This window comes from Asterias amurensis, chromosome 16 (genome assembly GCF_032118995.1).
Source record: "Asterias amurensis chromosome 16, ASM3211899v1".
Classification (NCBI taxonomy): Eukaryota; Metazoa; Echinodermata; class Asteroidea; order Forcipulatida; family Asteriidae; genus Asterias; species Asterias amurensis.
The window spans coordinates 15341239-15351924 of NC_092663.1; the positions used below are offsets into that span (position 1 = coordinate 15341239).

At 38.2% G+C, this 10686-nt stretch overlaps 1 protein-coding gene across 1 annotated transcript; it reads right to left on the bottom strand.

Moving 5' to 3' along the window:
• Window positions 1-3331: 3331 nt before the first annotated feature.
• LOC139948897 (ras-related protein Rab-18-like) lies at window positions 3332-10518 on the bottom strand. The gene is made up of 7 exons (XM_071947256.1): window positions 10358-10518; window positions 9531-9586; window positions 9208-9269; window positions 8401-8473; window positions 7354-7472; window positions 6165-6290; window positions 3332-4998 (listed from the first exon to the last, which is right to left on the bottom strand). The coding sequence occupies exons 1-7, from the start codon at window positions 10426-10428 to the stop codon at window positions 4885-4887; spliced, it is 621 nt and encodes a 206-aa protein (XP_071803357.1). The 5' UTR covers window positions 10429-10518; the 3' UTR covers window positions 3332-4884.
• Between the last annotated feature and the right edge of the window lie 168 nt (window positions 10519-10686).

Here is a 10686-nt window from a genome sequence, read left to right on the forward strand (position 1 = left end):
ACGGCTACGGTAATTTTTATGGCGAATATTTTTGTGCACGGATAGAATGAACACAATAGCTTTTTAATGCTTTTGTCTGGCTCAATGCTCATACTGATTAAATGCGAAGGCGTTAATTTTCGACAATATCATCATAAATGATGAACAGTTTCCTGTTTACTAATGAGCGTTTTATTTTTCGTAAGAGCTAAATTATTTCATCATCATTAGCCTCGACAAGTCAACTGTGAAGGGAGAGTTAATAACGATCTATAACAACTAGATATATTAACAAATGCGTAGACCTACTAATGACTATCGAGTTTTCTTTTGATGTTCCTTTTTTTCTACAAACACAAGCTAGCGAGGTTTCCTCGTACCGCATACAGTGTATCGCTATATGCGGCTGGGCAGTACAGTGGCTAAATGGATAATGTAATCGTTGTAAATTTGCCAATCAAAAGTTCACCCAACAACCGTATTTTATAGTTATACAATCACTTCCATTGTGCTTTGGTTAAAAGCGAACCAATAGGCCTAAGTAGGTTTGTAAAAAAAAAAAGTTTGGGAGATCTTGATCGAGTTTTTGTTTCTCGGTGTAGGCATATTTGATTATTTGCATGGTAATTAACAAGTATGTCAACATTTTGCACGTCAGCTATACGTTGTTCAACTATTTTTCAATATAAAACAATCATTGTAGGCCTACTTGCTATGAGCGGGTGAGCATTTTTCGCGTGCAACGAAATCATGCGCTCTGCCCACACACCCACGTCGATGGCGACTGCAAGTAGCGCCCTCTCGTGAACTATCTTGAATACTTTTTTTTGGGGGGGGGGGCAGGGGCCAAACCATTTGTTTTAGGTAATAGAGCAAAATACCCGAGAGTGTCCGTGGTTTTAAGTAAAGCATATCATTGGGATTCGGTTGGCTCAGTGGTTTCATTCCATGCCTTTCACCTAGGGGACCCCGGTTTAAATCCCAATAACTCAAAAATGAATTTTGGATAAAAGGGCCGCATGGGTTCCGGAGTGTTACAAAATCAGAAGTATCACAATAGCACTATGGGTTTAATATACCGTATATGTTGTTTATTTACTGTTGTTTATTTGCTATTTACAGTCACACTTAATGTTAGTTTTAATTTAATTTTCGCTTGATATCACTGCCACATTTACACAGGAGATACTCATATAGTATTTTGAGACAACTTCATTCCTAGTCAAATGAAGCAAAAACAGGTTCCAGGAACAAGTAATTATGATGATTAGATTGAATGAATGTGTAAATTCCTCAGAGAGGTTTGTTGGCCTGGGTTTCTACTTATCTAGACCCAGAACTTCCCTGACATTACAATTCAGGAAATTTACAGGACTCTGTGTATGACCAGAAATGTGCGAGTATACTCCAGAGGAGGTTTCTGCACAGAATAGGAAGATGATGAAATACAAAACTACAGGTCAGCAGCTGATTTCACGAAAGTAGTGTTTAACTTACACCATGGCATAAAAGTTTCGTGAATCAGCTGCTGGAAACAATGTCGCCCATTACTTTCACCCTTTTTAGTGATTGCTTTACATCTTTCAAGAAAATTTGAAAGCTCAGGGTGATTAAGAGAAAATCCTACAATCGGAAAAAAAACTTAAAAATCACACGCCTATTCCCGACTTCTCACTCACTATCTTGTTTTGTTTTTTCAATCCGCAAAACTCATTGTAATAGACACTCAGTCACTAAAGGTAGCTTAAACCAGACATGCAACTCTGTTGGTATGGAAGAAAAAAAAAACTCCCTCATCTAGTAACCAAAACTTAATACAAAGTTTTTCAGCTTTTCAATGACACTGAAATAAAGAGAAATGAGGCAATCGACTGGGCCCTACATCATGGCTCTGCTTGCAAGCGAATTTTGCGCTTGCGATCACCATTCTCCGCTTACATAGTCTTGGCCCAAGACTATGGTGCTTGATATTAGATAGTGTACTACGCGAGGTTGAATCGCCAAAGCGCGCCCGCCACTATGATTTAGTTAACTGGACGGCTTGAAATCTAGACTATGATTTAGTTAACTGGACGGCTTGAAATCTAGACTATACTTGCCAGTATAGTCTAGATTTCAAGCCGTCCAGTTAACTAATTCTAGACTATACTTGCCAGTATAGTCTAGATTTCAAGCCGTCCAGTTAACTAAATCTAGACTATACTTGCCAGTATAGTCTAGATTTCAAGCCGTCCAGTTAACTAATTCTAGACTATACTTGCCAGTATAGTCTAGATTTCAAGCCGTCCAGTTAACTAAATCTAGACTATACTTGCCAGTATAGTCTAGATTTCAAGCCGTCCAGTTAACTAAATCATACCGTGGCGGGAGCGCTTTGGCTATTCAACCGCGCGTAGTACACTATCCAATATCAAGCACCATAGTCTTGGGCCAAGACTACCGCTTACAGGGCAAGTGCTGAATTTCTGTACTAGCTGTGTATGTGAAAAAATGTCTAGCAGTGTGGAGTCACTTCCATAAGCGCTGATTCTTTGCTTACTGTAAGCAGAGCAATGAATTTGGGCACTTTACCTGCTTCATCCCACCTTTGACTTTAACTATACATTGCTGAATGGTAATAATAACACACAGTATTCCAGTTACCCCAAAGTAGTTATTTACAACAACGGTTTTTCCATTCCGTTCCAATCGCTTCAATTTGGTTAGGCGTATAAGTTTTAGAGAATGGTACTCAATCTATACAATACCAGAAATTAATCACTCCGTGTTATTTTGTCAAAAAAATATTCTCTCAGATAAAAGTATGTAGAGTAATGTGCCCGGCACAATCACAATTTGTAGTTAAACAGAAAAAATTATGATGATGTTATGCAGAATTAACTTCATAAATACCTTCGCTACATAGCTTAGTTGGTACAGCGCCGGCGCGTTAATCCGTTAATCATTGGTTCAAATCCCGCTGTAGTCAATTTGTCTTTGTACAACCACAAATCTTTAAAAAATTTACCCAATCACTTTCCTTTGTGGCTTATTATTATTTGATAAATAACTTAGCCTCTTACTTTGAGTTTGAATATAACTGTTCATGACTGCATATGCCCTTCCCTAAACAAAGAACAATTTTAAGCCCAACAATGAATATTCAAAGCTTTGTTTTATCAGTCCCCAAAAAGATTAAATATTGAAACATAATTTACAAATGACCATCAGAGTAACCTATAAATAATTAAATTGCGGATACAACCATTTAAAATCTCTTCCGGGAGAAATGGTGGTTCTACTAAGCAGAGCCAAATATCAAAATGTTAGGAACCTTCAATCATTTAAAACTTTTTCTCCCTCCTACATTCCATTTTTACATTCTGTTTCACTTTATTTCCAGAGATCATCAGAGCTTTCGATATTTTCTCTCCGAGATAAAAAAAACAGCAAAGCAGATCTGATGTCCAGAATAGACCGGTGCAGTTTTGATGGTATGTTTTCCAAATGTAATTTTTGCACTTGAACTCCAGGAAGCGATGTGATAACTAACAATTAGCGAGCAGTTTTTTTTAGATTTGATCGCTTTCATTTTTACATTCTGTTTCACTTTATTTCCAGAGATCATCAAAGCTTTGGATATTTTCTCTCAGAGAAAAAAAAACAGCAAAGCAGATCTGATGTCCAGAATAGACTGGTGCAGTTTTGATGGTATGTTTTCCAAATGTAATTTTTGCACTTGAAGTCAAGGAAGCAATGTGATAACTAACAACTAACGAGCAGTATTTTGAGATTTGATCGCTTTCATTGCATTGTAACAGCATAGGAGTGATGTATCAGGGCTCGAATTTGAAGAGGAAAAAAATAAAATATCCACCAGAGCACAGGGCTTGTAAAATAGCTTGGAATTTTGACTGGACCAGCATTTATTTTACAAGACCAGAGTCAAAATGAGTTGAACAAGAACTCAAAAAAGATATATTTCATTTGTGTTTAAAGGCACTGGACACTATTGATAATTACTCAAAATAATTGTTAGCATAAAAACTTACTTGGTAACGAGCAATGGAGAGCTGTTGATAGTAAAACACATTGTGAGAAACGGTTCTTCTCTGAAGTAACGTAGTTTTTCGAGAAAGAAGTAATTTTCCACTAAAATATTTGAATTTGATTTCGAGACCTCAGAATTAGATTTTGAGGTCCCAAAATCAAGCATCTGAAAGTACACAACTTCGTGTGACAAGGGTGTTTTTTCTTCCATTATTATCTTGCAACTTCAACGACCAATTGAGTTCAAATTTTCACAGATTTGTTACTTTATACATATGTTGAGATACACCAAGTAAGAAAACTGGTCTTTGACAATAACCAAAGGTGTCCAGTGTCTTTGAGTGTTCTTTGATACTCTTAAAAGAGAATTGAAAGATACAATTATCACATTCACATTCACAAACACAAGACCACAGGGCTTATTCCATTGTGTGTTTACTGGCCCAAAGCTAAATTCAAAGGCCCCAGGCAGGCATGATATTTCACAGAGGCAACAAAGGTGATTTCCTCCATGCCTCCCTTGCCTTGGTGCCCTTGAAATGCTACAGTAGAAATTTACAATTTCCTCATAGGGTGCCATTTACCAAGGAGAAAATGCCTTGGTGCCCTTTCCCTTTGAAAAAACGAAGCATACAGCACTGGTCAGGCCTGTGGTCCAGTGTTAATTTCGAGCCCTGTGTATTCTTAAAGTATATTTTACCTTCCAAGCAAGTTTCTTGCAGTTTCAATGCAGTCTGTACTGTACAAAACAGACTCCACAACTAATATTGCGCTCACAATGTACACAGTGTTCATGAATACGCACAGTCAAGGCATTGCGTTGATCATTTTTCGTATAAGGAAAAATTAACTGTCCGTTTATGGAATAACTTGAACTCATATAACGCTGCAGTAACCGGAGCATCCCATGTCCCCTGCGCTCTTCTGTCCGGTTAACGTCAATCCTCGTGATTTTGTGTCGGTATCCCACAACCCGGGAGTCTGTATGATCTGCAGAGACAAAAATAAATCAAAACCATTTGAAAAATATAAGAATGGAAAAACTCAATTTCAAAATACAGAATCAGATTTAAAAATCTGAAGTGAAATACTCAAAAACTGATGTGAAAATCTTAAAAGCATGAATGGTCACTGGTCACATAGTCAGGAAAAGTAAAGGCAAGCATTGCCCAAGCCTGTTTCTAGACATAACCGTTATAAAAATAAAACAGAAAATAAAAGAAGATATTGCAAAATTGGCCGACCGTTTCCCAAATTTTAATTTTGTGGTGAATAATTACCTCTTTTTCTAAAACTTTATTACTTCAAAGGGTGTCATTTCTAACAATGTTTTATACTATCAACAGCTCTCAAGCGCTCTTTACCAAGTAGGTTTTAATAGTCATTAATTTGGGGAGGAGGTACCAAAGGTTTACTCTCCCTCTAACATTTTCTGAAACACAAATTCTTTTTTTTGTGGCATCCCTGTAAAGACATCTTTTGTTCTTTCCTTTGTCCATGTAGTTAAGAACCTTCCATAGATTTTGTGCACAGAATTCCTTGTGGGGCACCCCAGTCTTTAGAATTTCCCTATGGAGACCTTTTGTGTTTCCTTTTCTGTTTTGTTCTCTGTCTCTATAAAGTAGTGAAAATGAATGAAATCACAATTACATGGCGTTGCTCTACTACAGCTTTGCACTTACGGCACCCTCTAAATCGCATACAGCCTAAAGGCAGTGGACACTATTGGTAGTTATTCTAAATAATTATTAGCATAAAACCTCACTTGGTAACGAGTAATGGGGAGAGGTTGATAGTATACAACAGCTGCTCCCTCTGAAGTGATGTAGAGGGAGAAAGAAGTAATTTTCTACGAACTTTCACAGGTTTGTTATTTCATGCATATGTTGAGATACAGCAAGTGAGAAGACTGGTCTTTGACAATTACCAATAGTGTCCAGTGTCTTTAAGTCAAGTTCATACTTCCTGTGAATGCGAAGTGACATTTGGTGACACAACAATCGCTGCGTGCTCAATTTCCCTTTGTGATTCAGATAAATTTGCATCGCACGAAGCATTCACAGAAAGTATGAACCGGGCTTTATGCAGTAAGCAAAACGTTCCGCAGAAAGCAGCTCCATGAAATGAATCTGTTTTTGAGTTTGGTTCTCTCTCACCTTTTCTACAAGCTCTTCAAAGGCACACTGCACTCCGTCTTTTGTCTTGGCACTGCACTCTATGAACAGCATGGTGTGTTTTCTGGCGAACCGTAGTCCCTGGTCCCTCGTCACCTCTCGTCTCTCCTTGTTGTACAAACAAAGCCAATTCAAAATGTAAAAAATCAAGACATCATTACTTTGATTTTAGACCAGGCTTCGGGTTTTTACCCTGGACCGCAGGCCAGAGCTCAGTAGTTTTGGTGTCAGTCGAATGTACAACAGCAGTGGTTTTGTGTTCTTTAATTGAATATTAATTAATAACCTTACTCACTGTGACATCTTGATTATTGGACAACATTATGTTTAAGGAACACGTTGCCTTGGATCGGTCGAGTTTGTCTTTGAAAAGCGTTTTGTGACTGTTTATTATAAAATGCATATGGTTAGAAAGATGATGTAAAAGTAGAATACAATGATCTACACAAATATGCCTCGAAATTGCGTGGTTTTCTTTTTACCTCGTCCAATAACACGGTCGGCCATTTATGGGAGTCACCATAAATGGCCGACCGTTATAATTCGAGACGTAAAAAGAAAACCGTGCAATTTTGAGAGATACTTGTGTGGATCATTATATTCTACTTTTAAAACATCTTTCTAACCATATACATTTCATAACAAACGGTTTCAAACGCTTTTTACAGACCAACTAGTCCGATCCAAGGCAACGTGTTCCTTTAAACAAATGTTGACTTTCAGTTTGAAAGAATACCTTTCAATTCTACTGAGTGATGACATAATGAAGTACACTTAATACCCATGAAGGCAAATTAAATCACCCTTTCTTTTACATGGGTCTTTAAGAGGGCAAGACTATTTTCATTCTGCAAAGTGTACTTCCATTAGAAAATCTTAAGGTATTTGGGAAAGGAGCACCAAGTCCAAGACCAGCCCCCGATTTCACAAAACTCATCGCAAGTAGCGACGCATCGTAAGGTTTGCGATGCGTCGCAGACCTATAAGACACGCTGCGGCTGCGACGAGTTCGCAACTTACGACGTGTAACCGGTCGCAACTTGCACTTGCGACGCGTCGCAGCGCTTCATGAAATCGGGGGCACGGGGATCAGAGGCCATGGTCTACACACAATTCCATGCCTGGATCCTATTTCTCGACGTTGCCCTCATCCAGAGCGTCGGTAACTTACCATGTCAATTTTGTTCCCAACAAGCATTTTGACAATGTCTCCCTTCGTCGAGTATGTGTCCAGTTCATTTAGCCACTGGTCAAGCCGCGTGAAACTGGCCTGATTGCTCACATCATACACTGTAGAACAAAAACGCAAGTAGTCGTTAAATGTCGATCAGTGGTAAAGGAAAAGTATATCTTTTGCAGTGTTGTAGCCACGGTGGGCGGTGCTGGGCGGGCCTGCCCAAGACTCTCAATTTTTGCCCAGCACTCTGAGCAATATACATTATGCTACCAAGCACAGATTTTAAATATTGTCCACTTTGCATTGGTCTGAGACATAGCTAATGACAAGGAGTGAGAAAGAACACAATCCAAAGGCCATTCAACTTATTGCATGGCCCCATAACACAAACAGTTTGGAAACCTGGCCCCACCTCAGCAATAATGGCCCATAACAAAACATGAATAATTTTGTTGATCTCCTTAACCCATTATAAAGAAGAAAATTCCATAATCAGAGATTTTCAAAGCTGTTCATCAAAACATCAAAAGACCGGTTGATGTTCAGAGAACTTTCTGCAGAATTAAGGAGAGTTGTTAAGCAGCTTTGCTAAGTCAGTATTAGTGCTGGAAAGTGTAGCCAAGTTAAAGGCAGTGGAAATTATGGTAATTACTCAAAATAATTATTAGCATAAAACCTTACTTGGTAACGAGTAGTGGGGGGAGGTTGATAGTATAAAACATTGTGAGAAACGGTTCCCTTGAAAAAAACGTAGTTTTTGAGAAAGAAGTAATTTTCAATGAATTTGATTTTGAGACCTCAGATATAGATTTTGAGGTCTTGAAATCAAGCATCTGAAAGCACACTCTCGTGCGACAAGGGTGTTTTTTCTTTTATTATTATCTTGCAACTTCGACGACCAATTGAGTTAAAATTTCACAGGTTTGTTATATGTTGAGATTATGATACATCAAGTGTGAAGAGTGGTCTTTGACAATTACCAGTAGTGTCTAGTGTCTTTGAGTACTTCATTGTGGTTTAGACTTTCTGTAACCATCCTACCTAATATGACGCCTTGTGCTCCGCGATAATAGCTTGGGGTTAGTGTTCTAAACCTCTCTTGACCCGCTGTGTCCTATAAATGGAAAAAAATAAAATAATTGTTTAATCAATTTTATCATCTGCACTTTCTATGTGTTACACTTTCACTCACTCCAAACACACAACTCTGTAATTGCAGATTTTTTTTTTTTTTAAATGAAGTGACAGAACCAGGCATTTTAATTTGGGGACGGGGGTGTTTGAGGGGGGTGGGGCAAGAGGTAAGATTTATGGGGGTGCAGCTTGTCAGCTAAAAAGTTGCAGGGCTGTCACTCTACTCATCCAAAAAAGTTTAAAACATGGCCTGAGACACCATACCCTTTTTTATGGCAATCTCACTTCCTGAAAAGTATCAGGCTTTGGAGAATTTATGGTTTATTATTTCCTGATCAAAGGAGGAAGGGTTTTTAAAAATGATCTTGGTAATCCAAGATTGTTCAGGTTGTGGTACCACCAAACTTAAAGCAGCAGCACTGGAGAGACAGGCTGTGGTGGGAGCGTTACCAGTGATTCAAGCGGGGTATAGCTTGAAGAGAAGACCACGGGCAAATGCCTTTGTCTCCTGGAGAGATCTTGGTTAGGTTTAGTCACCCACCCAGCTGGACTATAGAGACGCGCTGTGGTGTGAGTTGTGGTGGGAGCAGTACCAATGATTCAAGCGGGGTACAGTTTGAGGAGGGGGGTACAGTTTGAGGAGGGGACCACAGCACAGGCATATGCCTACAATGTCTTCTAGAGAGATGATACTAACGAGGTTTAGGCACCCACCCATATTGCTAGTTTTGCTGTGTTTCCATCAACAGAGAGCGTTTTCACTTTGAAGTCGACACCTGTGTGAAACGAAAATGAAAATGAAAGAAGGAATTTAGTTATAGGATTAGATTAGATGAAATAAAACTTGTTTTAATTTTAGATGGGGGCTGTCCCAACTCTAGTCCCAACTAATTATAGGAATAGCCGGCTACAGCTCCGGCTACAACTATTTTAGGTGTTGCTATACTTCCAATACAAGATGATGTAAAATTCAGCCATAGTTGAGCTGGCAGTCGCCGCCTTAGTTCTAATCATTGCCATTATTTGTTGCAACTCACCGATTGTTGCAGATTGTTCCGGATCGAATGTGTCATCTGTAAATCTCAGAAGCAAACTGCAGGATATATAAAATAACGAAACTAAATTGTGGTCAGAATTCACATTAATGATTATCACTACTCAAAAGAACCAGTATACTACACTCGACAACAAAACAATATTTACATAAATTCATTTTAATGTTATTGTAATTTTAACTGGCCCAATTTCATGGCTCTGGCCTTTGCTCACTGAAAGCTAAAAATCGGCACTTACAGAAGCAGGGAATCTCGCGCTTACGCACTTACGTCAAGCGTATTTCACGGGTTAGGCCTAGCAGGTTAGCAGGGAATTTTTGCTTGCGCACATGTGTTCTCCACAACGTACTACTTGCTTACAAAGCTAGCGCAGAATGTTCGTCGCTTTCACAGTAAGTTGAGAATTGTGATCGTAATCATCCAATTCGCCAGTAAGCAGAGCCATAACATTGGGCCCCTGTCTGGTCCTGTTTGGCTACAGTTAGTAGCTGACTGAGGAGATTGAGGTAGCGTAACTTAATTTAAAGGCAAAGCTGGAGTCGAGATTGATTACGCAAAAATCTCATCAAAACACTTTGATTAAAGATTTGTAACTAACACTGCACTGAAAACAGATAATGGTTTGTGTTTACTTTCAGAAGTAACAATAATTGCATGGGGAATTGTTCTAGAAAACAGAAAGTTTGATTACGACACACACTCTACAGCTACTGTTTGTTTTGAATTGTTGTGACAAAAAAATCAAAACATTGATTAATAATTTACTCTTCTCTTGTCTCAAAAAAGATTCCTCGAACTTCTCAAATTACCTCGATTTTCCGACCCCACTTTCTCCGATTATTAAGATCTTTAGAGTCGTAAGCACATCTTCCTCTTCCATCCTTGTAAAAAGAAGAATTCAATGAAGTAAATGAACGCAATTTCCACAGAAAGTATTTCACAATAAATTTTGTGTTGTTGATTTCCCAACTTCGTCTGATGACGTTATGTTTTACTTTATTTGACCTTAAACTCTTTCAAAACTAATTAAATAGTATTAAGTTTTATAAACAAAATATTATTATATTTTACTCTTTTACAGTTTAAAATGAGTTAAAATTCATTATAATTTATAATTTTTATTGAAAAACAAATAAAA